At 42.6% G+C, this 16617-nt stretch overlaps 1 protein-coding gene across 1 annotated transcript; it reads right to left on the bottom strand.

Annotated features, from left to right (window-relative positions):
- Nucleotides 1–3012: 3012 nt before the first annotated feature.
- On the bottom strand, nt 3013–11515 carry LOC121622252 (echinoderm microtubule-associated protein-like 1). The gene is made up of 7 exons (XM_041959166.1): nt 11356–11515; nt 7151–7339; nt 6300–6429; nt 4506–4607; nt 4372–4400; nt 4143–4169; nt 3013–3848 (listed from the first exon to the last, which is right to left on the bottom strand). Exons 1-7 carry the CDS (start codon nt 11513–11515, stop codon nt 3580–3582), a joined length of 906 nt encoding a protein of 301 aa, XP_041815100.1. The 3' UTR covers nt 3013–3579.
- Between the last annotated feature and the right edge of the window lie 5102 nt (nt 11516–16617).

Raw genomic sequence — 16617 nt, 5'->3', positions numbered from 1 at the left:
CAGCAGACTTGCAGCTGATTGGCTGCATGGCTGGGTCCCACCAGTAAAGTTTCACGTGATAGGCTCTTGTAGTCAGCCACTAAAGCCAGCGCTTGCATGCCTGAGACAGCTGTGTCTGGATGTTGTAATGAATACTTTCAGCTGATTGGTTCCCGGCAGAGAAGGTGTGTGCGCGTGCATGCGCATGTGGGTTTCGGCTATGCGCGTGCACATACACTAGCATGCTTCAAGGAATTAAACATGTGCGTCCAATGTAAAGCCAGTCATCACCTATGTGTCGCAATTAAGTATCACAACGCTTCTAACAATTCTGCACGTGTAGTCGGGTTTCCATGACAACACCTCTTTTTCTCTGCAGACAACCTCCACGTGACACATGACAGTGCGAGCTGGAGTCAGGGATGTTAGCTGTTTTCATCAAAGCCCTGTCGCTCTGTACTCACGCCTGTGGGAATCTTAATGTGCTGCTCTCAGACCAGCCACTCCTCCTCTTAAAGGTCTAAATTCTGTCGGCCAACAGGTGACCTGCCGGTCAATAGCAGCGCGTGTTCCTCTGATACACCTTTTGTGCTGCGGTGACATGCACGTCACAGGCCTCTGAATGAATCTGCGCAGATGAAACGCACAAAAAGCCCGACTATGGGATGTTTAGGCTTATCCTGCTATATCATTTAGTGTCCCATGAAAATGCGCAGTAGAATAGCAGCAGTCTGCGCTTTATTGTGCAGCAAAAGAGCAACGCGTGCTTCTGCTTACCTCATCTTCCTCTCCTGCCCGGTTGAATGAGACGAATAATGTTTTCTGTCTGCTCAGTGCGTTGTCCTTGAGTTCAGTTCTCGTGGAGAAAAAAAGATCCAGATCCAGCAGCAGCTTCGGATGTTTTAATAAAAACAGCGATGCTGCCAGCGAACCCTGCAGCCGGCTGGATGTGCAGATGTGAGGGTGGGAAAAGGCGACAGGGTGTGGAAAATGCTACACGGATGCCCACAGTTTTCAGGTCTGTCTTGCGAAAAGGAATAATTGTTCTCCGATGTCGTGTCAGGCGGCTGGTGGTTCGGTCGAGGCCATCTCAGAGGGCGGCACGCCGCTGTCCGCAGGACGGGAAGCCGGGCGGAGTGGCTGACAGCGGCTTCTGTGGTGCCATCTTTTCCTCCCCTCAACCACTGGGAGGCTGGATGTGGAGAGAGAGAGAGGGGGGGAGAGAGAGAGAGGGAGCAGTCCACTGAAATATTCATGTCTTGGTGCTTTTGCTTTTGCTGCACGGTAGCGCCCTCGGAGTGGTGATGCAGCTACCGCGCAGGCAGGTATGAAAAAGAAACACTTCTTAGAGAATAATAATAATAATAAAAATCTGTATTTATACATATCTAGAGAAAAGTAGCACACACCCTGCTGTGTTTCACAGCAAAACAATAGTTTCAGAGGAATATTAGTGGTTAGTGATTGGATAAAAAACAAATACCACGATTACCACAAATACTTTAAGCCTTTAAGACCTTGCAGAAATAGTGTTATCTTATTGTATGGTGTGTGTGTGTGTGTGTGTGAGAGAGAGAGAGAGAGAGTTTTCCGTCCATCTGATATCTGGAATACATGAATGAACCGAATATTGTACTCAAAGACAAATATTTCATGGTATTTTCAGATTAACTGCTTCCAATCGGTGTAACATTTCCATAATGTGGGTATTCACTCACTTTAAAGTCACCACATCCTATTTCTTCTTCTCTGATATTACCTTTTTAACTCTCTTCCTGATGATTTAGGCTTCACCACAAGCTGCTGTACAGAATTATGCAGTCTCTGTGTGGGAATAGAGGCTATGTGATACTGTAGGCAATATAAACAGACAGACAATATGTGGCACACACAGAGACACACACCTGTAAGCAGCCAAGATTGACCAGCTAACATCTGTCTCCTTCTGTTTCCTCACATGGAGAGCTGACAGGCTCAGCTGAGTGTCCACGAAATGCACCCCATCACATTTAAAACAACCTAAAAGTTTCACCTGCAGACCACGTCCTGTGGATTACATCACACTGGGATGTGTCTTTCTTGCACATAAGTTCGCTTTGCATATCTGTTTCGATAAAAGCTGACACAAGACAGAACCTCTGCCAACAAGACATGTTATATAATAAAATATATTTTGCTGTATGCTTTGACTTGGTTGTGAATTACAAATAACCCATTGCACCAATTTATGATACTGTAGGCTCATGCTACATCCCAGGCATTCAAAACAAGCCTGGTGCAGTGTTGCCTTCTCACCAGCAGAGGTCCTCCTAAAGTGCACAGAAAGTTCCACTGTGGTTCACATAGTGGTGAGGATCCACTCTCAGGTCATGAAAAAGAGAAGCCCCTGTTTTAAAAAAGCGCTGATTTGTTTTGTTTAGTCTGAATTTACTGGTGCAGCTTTGATACCCACACGATGTTACCTTCCTCTCAGGATCACTGTGTTTTGGTCCTTATCGCCACAGGAGGGCGCTAAGGCTGTGGACACTTGGCGCTCACTCACTTTATCATGCCTCACATAAATAAGGGGTTTATCATTGTTAAGATATTTCCACATAATGTTAAAATAGTTTCCTCATTATCAGTATTCATATTTTATCACTTACTGTGACACATCTTATCAGTGCAGTCTGAAAAGATGTAGATCATTAGTGGAGTACAAGAACCTGCTGGAACAATGGGAACAATGTGCCACCAGGCCAGTTGTTATGCACCTTAGTGTAATCAGCTTTTGACTCAAGCTTTACTGGAGTGAATCAAATTCTAAAAAGTTCCTCTTGTGGAGTTTTTCTCACAGTGGGAGTGGAAAATGTTATACCCGGCACAGCTCCAGCATTTTCCATAAGTCTACATCTGACTGTTTATCCGACTGAAAAGGTCATGGCACGTGATTTTCCACCCTGCGCGTACACACACATTCACTCACTTAATGGCAGATAATACAGGGGAAAGCCAACCCATTAGTGATCATAGTTTTTTATTGTTTGTCCTGAACTAGAATGAGCCTTTTTCACTTATCCTGGTACATCCTGTGTATTAGTTGTGCTCACAGTGGAACATTAATGACTAAACTACAAACATCACAGCACACAGGCGTGAGAGAGACTCACTGATATCAAACACAGTTTGAGCTCAATAACGCCTACGGACACTCATCCTCACTTACAAACTCAAAACTTGACATCTAGAGTGACAGAGAGAACGTTTACAGTAAACACAAGCATTCAGTGAAACAATATGCAGGTACTAGCAGGTGAGGAATGGACCTATGACAACTTGAAAATGACAATGAACTTTCACACTATCTTTGAAATGAATAACCATGGCATAAAACATTGCTATAAAACTCAAAATGTGCTCATGTTGTACATGCACAACTGCAACCAAGTCAGGAAGACGTGCAGAGGAAAATCCCTGTGGTTTAAGAAGTGCACTCATTCCCATTTATAATCAATTTCTTGTTTTTTTTGGATGAATGTCTTTCTCTGTGCAGTTTCTGTTCAAGTGGTTGGTTTGGTTTGATTCACTCAATGGCAGGGAAACACTGGTAGTAAATCTGTCTCAGTAACAAATCTGAAAGTACTGGCTGGGCGACTTGATGGGGCTCTTGTAGGTGGATGTGTCCTGCGCCGCAGTGCTCTGGCTCGTCGTGGTTTTCTGCAGGTTTAAGGTGAAGGACGGGGTTGTTTTCCTCGCCTGCGGCTTGCTGCCCCCCTTCGCCTGAGGTGTGGCTGTGGGCCCGCTGTTGGCAGGCACCGCCGCCACAGATTTGCCGGTCTCAGAAGACCCAGTCTTTCTTGCGAGGGGGCTCAGATAGATCTGCATAGTCACTAAGTGAAGTGGTGAAGTGAGGTGAGGAGGGCGAGTGAAGAGGCAGAGGGGAGGGTGGCCAGCAGGAAGGGTCAGAGCAGAGGTGGGAGGTGCAGATATTTAAAGGGATCAGGGTTAGGAGATGAGAAAAAAAGAAAAGGGGTGAAGGGTGAGGGAAGGCACACAAGTCATGGTGAAATGTGAAAAAAATGAAGGGTGGGCACAAAATAACAGCTCAAACACAATGCTCTCCACTTTGAATGCTGGTATAGGTGTAAGATATTTCCTGTGATGTTGTTGGGGATGAATCCTACCTTTGCAGTGTGTCACCCGCCTTGTCCCTGCACCAAAATAACACACATACAGAGAGGTCTGATTATTTACATGTAGCAATCAACACCGCTGTCGTGTCAGTCTTTTGCATAATCCCCTGTCTTTTTTTTTTTTTTTTTTGTGGAGGCTTTGTCACCAGCTGTTTCACATTCTTGTTACGAGGCCTGGAGAAAGAACAACTGCAGGGAAGCAAGGAGCGTGCTCACTTACCTACACTCACTGCAGCCTCCTTGGACTTGCTGCTGTTACAAAGAGAAACAGAGTGACAGAGAAAGAGAGAATCGCTGAATCTTATTATTTGGTCTTTCGTATGGAGGTTTAGAAATACGAGAACAGCTTCTTACCCTTCCTGAGGTTTCCTACAGGTGGAGGCTGCAGAGGTGGGTCGTGCTTTAGCCGTCTTACATGGACTGTCCTTCACGCTACCCAGTGGGCTCTTCACGCCACTGGAAGAGGAAAAAGTCCTGTAAGGTCAGGGCTCTTTTGGTTTGATGCCTCTTTAGCTTCAAGGCTTTTATCTAAAGATGCAAACATATCTATAGTACTGTAACTGAGACTCATAAGCCACACAGTTCACCCATGGAAATCAAACAATATTTAATAATAATAATAATAAGAAGAAGAAACTTTCTCTGTGCAGCTCCTTTCTATGGGAGGTGCAGCTCAAAGTGTTTTACAGGCACCAAGCGCTTCCCATACCAGAAAAAGTCACTGCATGGAAATAATATAAGCCAGCTGATAATAATAGCAAAAATAAAATAAAAATAAGGATGAAAATAGAATACAGAGAAAACCCACTGAATAACGATCATGATAAAAAAAATGTATGTACGAGGTTTGAGAAAGTTCACTTTACTGATGTCACAGGATGTGGTAAGTTCAAACCTTTACAGGAGGACTAAAAAATGCTTTCCACACTTGTCTTGTGTGCACTTTTATTTCTCTGTCAGTACAATGAAGGCAAAGGCAGGAAGAACTTTAACCTTTTAAATCACTGAATGCTGTTAAATTGTAACTACCTGAATATAGATTGTAAATTCAGTGTTTTTAAATGTTTCAGATTTGAACTGTAATCAAAAGTCTAAAATTTTCAGCTCAGTTGAGTCTTTAATTTACTTCCACAGAGCTGCTTCTGGCTCAGTAACCACTTTGATGCACACAGTTCTCAGAGTTTCCTTTAAGTACCTTCAAACTCACATCACACATACATCTTCATACATCATACATCTATTTTACTTAAAAAATCTGAGATGATTTAGTATCTCTACAGGTGCGACACATCACATGTCTTCTATTTAAACAGGTTTCCTTGGAAACCAACCTGACATATTTGTCAAAGCTGTTAGACCTTAAAATAAAGCACTGTGGTTTTAAACGAGGCTTGGCTGCAAACATGTTACTGTAACGATGAGTATGTCGAATATGTTTTACTTTAAATCTATGTGATAATTACAGGCTAAAGATTGAATTAAAGCAACAAAGCAACTGAAAGCAAGAAATGCAAGAGAAGAAGACAGAAGGTAAGGTGAGATTAATTAGTGGAAAGAAAAGGTGAGATCAGAGTGGTGGGAAATGAAACACAGCTGCTAATGATGACTATAGTGATGATGATGATGATGCTCCTCACTTCATCCTAACACTGAATGGACGGCCTTAAGTGAGTGGAGATTTACTTCTCTCTGTGCAATTACCCAGACAGAGAAGTAGCAGATTAAGGTACCGCAGAGAAAGCCATCATTCTCTCTGACTAATGCTATCTAATGGTGCTATCATTTGAAAGGTAATTGAGAGGAAGACATCTGCAGAGAACGGTTTGCTGCTTTATTGCTTTGAAATAAAAGCGAGCATTGGAATAATTGTTGAGCATCCATGCGCGGTGTTTCTTGGATAATGGAGAGCGCCTGCTGATTGCTTTTGCACATTGGATAATGAGAACTGAAGCTTGAGATCTGAGGCTGAAGTTTCAATATAGACTCAGTGTAAAAATGTTAACCTTTTTGTACAAATGCAGATGAGGAATAATTTAATAAAAATATAAAAAATATGAAATGCACTACAACACAATGTTTTTTTTTATTGCATGTAGATCTTAGACTATGTGACTCCTCCTGCCTGCAGGCTGAGCAGCGGTGTTTTACCTGCGGGGAGGTGTTGGGCTGTAGTTCCTGGCTGTGGCGCTGGAGGGCAGCGTGGAGCTCTTCTTCAGGGAGGCAGCGCTGGAGGTCACCATGGGCGGTCTGGAGGGCAGAGCGAGAGAAACTGGCCTGGCTGCAGGGACACACACACGGGGTTAAGTATGAATATATGGACTTCCTGTTAGTGGTGATTGTTGTGACTGCTTTGTTTGCTGTCTGCACAAATTAAGGCGCTTGTTGAAATTGAAAGAGACAAGTTTCCTACACTGACTTTCTGGATGCTTTTTTCAGGTTTCTCATGTTCTGAATATGTGTCTTTGAGTACAGTATAGGTTCAAAAACATGATGTTTTTTATATGAAGTATATATAATATATGTAAAGTTATTAGGACTGAAACCATCTGCTAATTAATCAATAAACCTATTTGATTGTTTCAGTCACTCTTCAAGCAAAAATGGCAAATGTTTCCTCTTAGATGTGAAGATTTTCTTTGTCTTGTATGATGATGATTTTTTTTCTGGCATTTTATAGATCAAACGATTGATTAATCAAGGAAATTCATTAACTGATATTGAAAATAATCATTGGCTACCACCCTAAAAAGACACATCTGAGCAAGAATCCCTCAAATTTAGACATCAGACAGTTGTGACAAATTAAGATATATAGTGAACATAACAACTCTAAATCACTTCTTTTTTGCATTATGTATCATTTATTAGGCATTAATGTTTGCCAACATACAGTTATAACTGTTATTTTTATTATTATTATTATTATTGTTTTCAGTCAGTTGTGCACTTGAGCCTCAGTGAACAGCACTGGTTTGACTAACACTCAGATCTGTGCTCACCTTTGGCACCCGATGGTCTCCTGCCACCGGCAGCGGCTTGGTGTTCCTCTGAGATGTTGAGCCTCTTGAGGACGTCGGCCAGAGCCATCTTCAGCAGCTGGATTTCATCCTCCTGCATCTGCATCCTCTGCTCCAGATAAGTCAGCCGGTCGGCCACGTCCAGGCCACTGGCTGCCGAGCTGCGGTCATCTGAGGGAAGGATAGAAAACAGAGTGAGAACATGGATGGATGGATGGATGGATGGATGGATAGATAGATAGATAGATTTTACAAATCTGATGGTATGCTTAACAATAGTGCGAGTACATTAAAATAAGCAGAGGAATCTGAGGAATCTTTGCAAGCCTCCAAACCATAAATATGTTTAAATATGCAGATTTCTCAGAGCAAAAGAAAGAGCAAACTCAGAGAGCAACAGTCAGACAGACCTTGTTAACCAGGGGTGACATGCATAACCACACACACACACAGAGGGAGAGAAAGATGCCAAGAAAGAAATGAAAATGCAGCTGACTCATACTGAAAGCATACGGCCGTTTGGTGAGGGGAAATCTTGAGTATGAGAGAAAACAATCCCCCAGACACAAAGTAAGAAATGCACTTTTCAACCGTCAACTCACTAAAAAAACCCTGAAATGTAAAAAAAAAGAAAGAAAGAAAGGGTCTGAGAGGAAATAAAACATAAAAAAAAATACTCCTTGAGCCACAGAATTAAGACTTAAGATATAAATATAAGCAGAGGGAGGAATAAGCTCTTTAACATCCTCTGCTCGTGTCTATACATCTACCAGAAATCAAGCTAATGAGGTCACAGCACAGCTGGACTCAGCGGATCATCCACACTGTCATCACCCAGCAGCATGTAAACAAAGGTTGCTGAGCGCACGCCCAAAACAGTTTCAGCCAACACACTATGATTTCTTTTTCAATCAACTTCTGCTCCATTTTTCCTTTAGCTGCTGGCAGTCATCAACAACAGCAGTTCAGAGGTGATACCGTGGGAGACGCTGGACTCTGAGGAGCAGTCGGGGTGCCTCTGCTGGCCGGCGGGGCCTTCCTCCACCACACCCGTCGTCTTCCTCCTCTTCCTCTCCTCTCGCGAGCACACCCTCTCGCTCCTCTTTCCCCCTCTGGCTCCAGTCAGAGAGGAGACCGGCTCTCCCTCCATCTGATTTTGATCCACTGGCTTGCGTCCACTAAGATCTCATCTCCTCTGCTCCACTTAGGTCACACAAACACACACACACACACTCGGAGCAGCCTTCCTCGTGTTTGGTCCGCCTCTGTTTGCAGCGTCCGAGCAGTATTAGAGTATCTGCAGCAGGAGAGGAGGTCACTGATGTTTTGATCCTCACACGTTTCCTTGGTGGTCGCCTTACACGCTCTGGGACGCTGCGATGTGTATGACAGTGCTTAAAGCCCTTTTGCTCAGGGTATGCGCTTGTACAAAGGTGGGGGTGGGGTTGATAATGCTTAAAAACTCAGCAGTCATCCAATTCAGCCTAAATTGTCTGTACATGTGTGTGGGTGTGGGTGTGCAGTGTACAATGATAATCCCTCAGACTGAGCCTTTTTGACCCCGCCCCCACACATAAGCCCCATGTCATTATGAGGGATGGAGTCACAGAGAGGAAACAGCGCACATAAACCTGAAATGTGGCCTGTTCTTGTGTCGTGCTGCGGTAAACATCTTGCGCATCCACACAGCCACTGAGGTCACAGCGCAGGTCACGGCGAGTAACAGGGAGGATGAGGAGGAGGCTAAATGAAAACCTGTGCATGCTCTACTGTCGCTGCAGAGTGAGCACAAAACACGCACTGAAACAGGAGTCAGCCGTGAAATGCTGTCATGTTATGAAGCATTTTTTCCAGCGGTTTTCCTTTTCAGATAAGATTGACTATAAGAAAAAAGGGATCAGTTACTCAATCTGTGTCCATATATGCAATTTCTTACTTGTACTAAATCAATGATTTCCAACCAGGGGATACTTTTGCAAAGTAGTTCAACTTATTTGAAAAAAAATGAAAACATGATCTGAAAAAAATAATTCCATATAGAATCAGCTCATATCAGTCATTTTAACACAATGTGATAAAGTGTCCAAAACTAGTTCAAATTAACTAACTAGCTACAAAACTGGTTAGCAAGCCAAGTTGAAATAGTTTACAAAAACACAAGCTTAACAGTTAAAATAGCTAAAAGTATTGGATGAACGGCTGGAATAGTTAGCGAAAAGTAGCAGTTTAACAGTGGAAATAGCTAAAAATTTTGGATAAATGGTTGAAATAGTTAGTTTAAAAACAACAGTTCAATGGTTGAAACAGCTAAACATTTTGGATAACGGTCTACATAGTCAGCCAAAAGCAATGGATAAACAGTTGGGAACAGATACATGTGTGAAATATTTAACTTGATTTAATGGTCAGCATAGCTAAAAGTGATGGATGACATTAACTGAATAGTCCATCTTTTACTACTTCCAGTTACAGCAGTGTGAAAGCTTAACCAAAACACTGACAATTCAATCAGATGAAAAAAAATGTTCTAACATATCTACTGTACCTTCATACCATTAATAATTCAATTTATATCCAGTTTAAAATCCCTGTGACAGGGATGTGGGGGTTAGTTTAGCATTTAGCCTCAAAGCCTGCCTTTATAGATTTTCTAAAAGGCATGTTTTCTGATGTTAAATGGATTTTTCTCAAGTCTTTTGAGATCTGACATTTTCCTCCTGACAGAGACGATCTGCTGTGGGCGAACACTTTCGGTGTAGTTGTTCAAGCGTGCAGCCACCACCAGTAATCTGCCTCTCATGGCGAGTTGTGACTCTGGGCAGGCCTGTAATTTTCTATTTCTCCTCTTGTCCCGGCCGTGACATCATCCTCGTGCCACCTCCACGGCCCCATATGGGATTGGGATTAGAATAGCACATAATCCCAGTGCTGTAAAAGGGAATTAGCAGCCCAAAGCTCAATCTCTTCACTAACTCAGCTATACAAAGAACAGGCAGGCTCCCCGGATGCCTTTCATGCAAATGTAAACACACGTATAAACACATGCACTGGGTCTATCTCTGTGGTTCTGACTCACACACACACACATTCACACGCGTGCACATAGCTAGGATGGCACCAACAGTTTGGAAATAAATACACTTATTATGCATCTTAGCAAAATGAAAATACATTAAGGCATAGAGGGGCAGTGTTTTAATCTCTGCTCACAGATGGCCTTTCCTGAATGAAGGCACAGCATCTGTCTGCTCATATCAGCACCCTGCATGCTGACACATCAGGCCTCTGTGCACAAGCAATCCTTCACATATTACTCCACTGATAGTAATATCCCCGGGGAGAGGGCATTTCCCTCACTCTCCTCAGTCAAGGCACATTCCAGCACTCACAGTTTGACTGTGTGGTATGTGATGCATTGGACAGGTATGCTGGAAAAGTGTTCAACTTGCTCGTGCAAATAAAGCTCTGAACAGGTTAAGCCTATGGTGCCAATGCCAAAGACAAGAGGAAGAAGATATTTGGTGTATTCAATCTTTTTCTACTATTTCTGCCCTAATGAGGACTCTGTGAGGCCAAAACCAGTTACCATTATCAACCAATATGACAAATGAAGAAATATAACTTTTCTCCTTGCTCTGACTAAAAGTGCCTAAAGAAAAGTTTTTGTTCTGTCACCAGGCTTTTGATGGCTTTCATGATCCCAGCAGAATTTTCACTAAAGAAATAACTTTTTGTTTGTGTGTATGTGTGTGACGTGAGTAATATTTGAAATATTCCCAGAGGGCAACATGAGGATAAAAATAAACCATGTAATTCCTTTGAGACACACCTGTTGTGCAGTTAGAAGTGAAAGTTAGACGTTACAGCATGCCAAATAAAACACAGGCCATCACTTTAGTCTTAAACTAATCCAGATTAATGTCATTTAGATTGGGTGATTTGGGCCTGTGAGTGACACATACAGAATGTGTAACTTGTGCAAACTATACATGCAATGTGATTTAGTAAGGAGGTAAAGCTGTGCTTCAGTCATGAAAAACACATTGAAGAGTCTGTTCGCTTTTGTTGAAGAGAGGTGTGGAGCGAGCACATAAAACCAAACTCTCCACATCTACTACACAGAGAAAATGAAGAAATGTATTTGGGTGAGCTGACCCTTTAGCAGCTGAACTGGCTCGGCTCTCTACCTGTCATGAAGTCAGTGTCGGGCGCCAGCAGTGAGTCGCTGTGGTAGCTCTCCTTCAGTAAAGGCCTCCTCAGCAGGTCGTGGGCCGTCTCCTCCATCCCCAGACCCTGGTCCAACAGCTCCTCCATGTGCATGTCCTCCTCCAATGTGCCCGCTGCCATGCCCCTGACGGAGTGTGTCAGGCTGATACTGGCTGCTCCTACTAAGTCTCCTACGCTTCACTGCCGGGCTAATTCACCTTCCCTAAACCACCAGTGGCCACCACCTCGCGCTTCCCTCCTCCTCCTTCCTCCCCTGCTGTCCTGTGGGGAGTTGAGGGTGCAGGGAGAGGGTGATGTCACTCAGAGGACAGATTAAGGACCTGGTAAGCCATCTGAAGCTCAGGGGAGGGCAAGACTATCAGAGAATGGGAGTCCAGTGTGTTTATGTGTGTAAGGGAAGGGGTCATGGAGGCCTCACACCGAGGAACCATCGTCACATTAAGGTTGCACGACTCCAGTCTGCCGCTGCCGCTGCTTCTCCGAGGAGCCAGTGAGTAACAATTACTGTCCTGCGTGCTGAGAAAACACTCCTGACAAAAGAAAACAAAACAAAAATAACACGCAGCAGGGTGGGACCACGCAATTTGCTGTTGCACGCAAAGTTGCAGGCGAGCACACAATTACACACCCAAAAACAGCTTACATCAGGCTACCATCCGGTGTGGCCAGCCCTGGTGTACTGTAAGGATGATGAGATTCAGAGATTAGGGAGCAGAACTTGATTAATTACAGTCATCAAGAGGACAATAAGCCGGACGTGGTAATTAGACCAACACAGAAAGACAACAGGAGCAGATGAAAAGCCAGTTAGGCGATTGTGTCGGGGTCCCCCGGTGTAAGCTGCCTTTCTGTCTATTTTGCATTCGCTGGATTGATTCTTTCTCCAGCAGATGCTTCACTTTGCTGATCTGTCATAGCTTTCTGGTGGAAGTCCTGCATTCCCCAGAATGATACAAAACCGCTTTGCTCTGCATTTCTCCTCCTGATGTTTCAAAAAATCATAAACTCACGTGACAGATGGCGAAGCGGTCTTCTCATATAATACTACTTCCTGTTATGTCTGTATGCATTCCTGTGTGTCTTTAACTGTGTGTAAATGCATATGTGAGAGAAACAGAGAGACAGGCCATCGCTTTATACTATGTGTGTGTGTATGTATGTCTTGTTGATTTCCACCATTACAAACACACACTAATGCAGTTTGTTGCTGTTATTATAGCGATGATGGCGCACAATACGCAGTCCAATTTGGGAAGAAAATCAGATAAACACTGGTTATATAAACAACAGGAGAAACTAAGCAGACATAATAAATTAAGACTTGGCAGAGAATATGAATTTACATTTAAATGATGATGCAAGAGTGTAAATAAGGCTCAGAGCCAGAATTCAGACCAGAACTGTGAATTTTGCTTATTTTTGTTATTATCTGAGATCTTCCTGTAAGTAAAATGCTTGTACAAGCCTGTGTGTCGACACAGATACACTGTATATTTCATGTTTATTCTCATTATTCACCTATGCAACTCCAATGAAACCCCTTAACATACTAACACAAGACACAATCGTTTATATTTAGACTATGACCCTAGTTGTAGATTTAGTTCTTTATATTTTCTATTTTCTGATCAGTCTTGTTAAGTGTCTTCATGTTGTTTGTTTGGGACTTGGCTGCTACAGCGCTGCAGCTTTTGGGTAAATACCCACTGGGGTTAATAAAGTATAATTCTCTATATATATATTCTTCTTTCCTTCTCTCTAGCTACCTCCTTACATGGATAGCCTATAGGCTGCTGTTAAATATGAAATATGTTGCACTAAGAGCATTTGGGTTAAAAAAAAAAAATTACTCAAGAACAGCCATAAGCCAGTAAAAGCTTAGTATTAATAAGATAAGGAGCGCATGTGGTCTCCATGAAGAAAAGGCTCCTCGCTGGATAAAAAGGATGGAAAAAGGCTTGGTTAGTAGTTTTTTTTATTTGATACTTTACACTATTAACATGTAAGGACTAAACGGCCTTGAAAAATTATTCTGTTCTGTGGTTTTAAGGTGCTAAGACAAACTGCTAAACGCAACAAAATCCCCCAACCACTTGGTTTTGACCTATAGGTTCCTTCACACCACCAAGCCGGCCAATAGTCTTACAGCAGACCGGCGCACCTGAGAGGCCTCTGAGGTCAAAGTGTGCAGCTAGTTATATTATTATGACACTAATGTTCTATTGTGCTGTCTGCTGTTATCCCTGTGTAACAGACACTAAGAGCCACTAAGTGTGTGTGTGCGTGTGTGTTTGTGAGCTGGACATTCCTAATGCTCTGAGACCTGAACCGGGCAAAAGGCCAAAGACAGATAATGACTCTGCTGACAGAGGACATGTAGGGAGAGGAAAACACGGGAGAAGGGCCGGAGAAGGTTAAAATCTTTCTCCTGTTGTATTAAAATGAACAGATGACCGCTGTATGTCGTGTGGTGTCTGACTGAAAAGGTCAGAGGAGGCGTGACCCTGACCTGTGCATGCTGTCTCACTACTGACCTCCTGTGGAGATTGTTTGGCATAACAGTCATTTGGTGGGGGAACTTTACATGCTTCCTGTTGATCACATGTAGTGAGAACAGCTTCTCTTTTGCACAGTATAATGTCATATAGAATATAAAACATGGCTGCAGTGAGTTAGTATGTACACTAAGTTAAGTGTAATAAAGAAAGAGCCACACACTGAATTTTCACAAAGGACTTAAAATTTATAAATATTCTTTCAATGGAACATTAAATCAGTAGGGATGTTATATAATTCTTCCCAAAAATCCAACAGATTTTCAGAGAGCATGACAAAGTGACAATAATCTGATACACACATTGCTTCTCTACTTCAAAAATATCTAGACTTTTTACTGTATACCCCCCCCGTTTTTTTCCAAATATATCAAAATATATGTTGACAGTAAGCATCAATACAGACCACACAGAAAGCAGAATCTCATGGGTTGGCCGGGTGCTTTTGTTTTTTGACTCATGGAGTGAACGCACTTCCTGTGTGGCATCAGTAAAGGTCACTCAGTGTTTGACCCCTGCCACTGTGGCAACCCTGCGTGCACAGAAACTGACTTCTCCTGAGTGTTGGCCCCGCCTTGTTGTCACGGTAACAAAGGATGCAACCGTGTCCATGCAAAGCTGCTAGGAAATTAAGTCACATAAATAATTACATACAATCTAGTCCATGCTTTTTGCAGGGCTGGCCAGCACTTGGGAGGATGGCTCATGGCTACTTCCTTACTGAGCTGTCTTAAGCTCTATTTCCAAGAAGTCCCTGCATCATTCGCAGTATCCAAAAAGATAAGGATGCAAGGAAAGGAGACAAAGAGAGGAAGCTGTTGAATGGTGTTGGGCTATGGCCATGAGACTGTTCTACACACACAGGATTCCTGCCCTCTAGGGGAGAAACACCGTCAATGCACATCTGGGAGAAAGGCAACGGTGGCCAGCTGATTCAGACGGTGGGAGAAGCTGTTGAGCAAAATCCTCAATTTGAAACTTAATTTCCTCTCAGCCCGTTGGAAGCCTGTGTATCTTTAATGACTAAAATGAGGGACTGTATGAAAAAGATTCAGGAGGGGGGGCTAAATTGTATATTTTCTAAAAAAAAAAAAAAAAAAAAAAAAGCAAGTATTTGGGTACTGCAAAGTTTCTCTCCCAGAATACATAATTTAAAAAAAATCTTGGGTGAGAAAGTGTTGAAACCCTCTCCCCTGCAAATATGGACTAACCTCCCTTTCTCGCCAGCCTGCCCTCCCAAATAATTTTCGTACAGTTCCTAATTCCTGACACTTTCTGAAAACCCTCTGAAACAGTGGGCTAAATTTAGAGAAGAGAAACTGGTCTAAGATCAGCACCTGAAAGGCCTTCTACCTAGAGCCCAGAGGACGTCCCGTCCTGTCTCAGGTGTACTGTCTCTCCCCTAATAGGATGAATCAATAAAAGCTCAGGTGACCATGTTGCCACGGCATTCTCCCAAACATCACACTTAAGGTCAGTCAGGTTAGGCAAGAGAAGCAGAAGTTGCCTCTTCCCACAGGTCTCAGGTCAGATTTGACTCTCAAAGGGGAATCGCATCAAATCTGCATCTGTGACTGGTGGCCACTTCTGCTCCCCCGTCTGCCAGGGTGTGCTTTGGTCTGGTCTCCACCCCCTGACAACTGAATGATAGAAACTAAACAACATTTACATCTCTGTCAACAACCGCCACTCAATCATTTCATTTCTAAACTTATAAGTTACAAATAAACAGAAAACATTTCTATCCTGGAGAACAAAGCAATAGGATATAGTTAATCAATTAGACACAGTATTTCCAAATAAGTTAAATTGAAATCTTAATATATTGTATTGTGTACTCCATTTAAATATTTTTTTCTTACTTTAAATATAATTATTACAGATCTTCCAAAAATACTACACTGTGCATTGGCTGTCTGCTTGTTTAAAGAGTGCCCGGTGCTTCCTGGGTTCAGATATGTACACTTCATTAAAAATCGCCTAGAAGGGAGTTTCTCACTGCCTGTTACCTACAACCTCGGGTCATATGACGGCCTCCACTCCCTTCATTCTCCTCTTTCTTTCATTTGGTCAAATCTCAATTAACGCTGCAATGATTTAAAACTCAATTTGAAATAAAATAAAAATAATGCATATTCTTTTCTTGATTTGTTAAGATCTTTTTCCAAAAATAGTAAGTCTAAAAATATATTGCATATGCCATCATAGGAAATCGACATAATAAAATATTCTTACTAAGGAGAAATTGTAAAGTAGGAGAATATATATTACCTCTTTGAAGAATCTGGGCATTAATAGAAATAAAAAAAACCCAATGATCAGGTTTAGATTAGTTTTGGATCAGGACGCTGCTCAAATAGAGAAAAAGTTAAAGATGGCTTTAGAGTGTTGAAAACATTTTCCGGCTTATCCAATGTTGAAAATCAGGGCGTTTGCTTGGAGGAAAGCTATCGGGTACTCTTTATATTCTTAAAAAGGTACACACACTCCGACACTACTCGTTTTCTGAGTGACAGTACAACACTTGCAGGTTTAAAGGCAATGAATAAGTGTGGCATGAAACCCACCACAACTCAATTAAGTATCAAACCCCCCTCCCACACAGCCTCGCACTACACCCACCCAACCAATCACCCACCCACCCACACCCACACACACACACACACA

The sequence above is a fragment of the Chelmon rostratus genome, chromosome 18, assembly GCF_017976325.1.
Source record: "Chelmon rostratus isolate fCheRos1 chromosome 18, fCheRos1.pri, whole genome shotgun sequence".
Lineage (NCBI taxonomy): Eukaryota > Metazoa > Chordata > Actinopteri > Chaetodontiformes > Chaetodontidae > Chelmon > Chelmon rostratus.
This window is presented reverse-complemented; position numbering and strand designations above follow the sequence as displayed.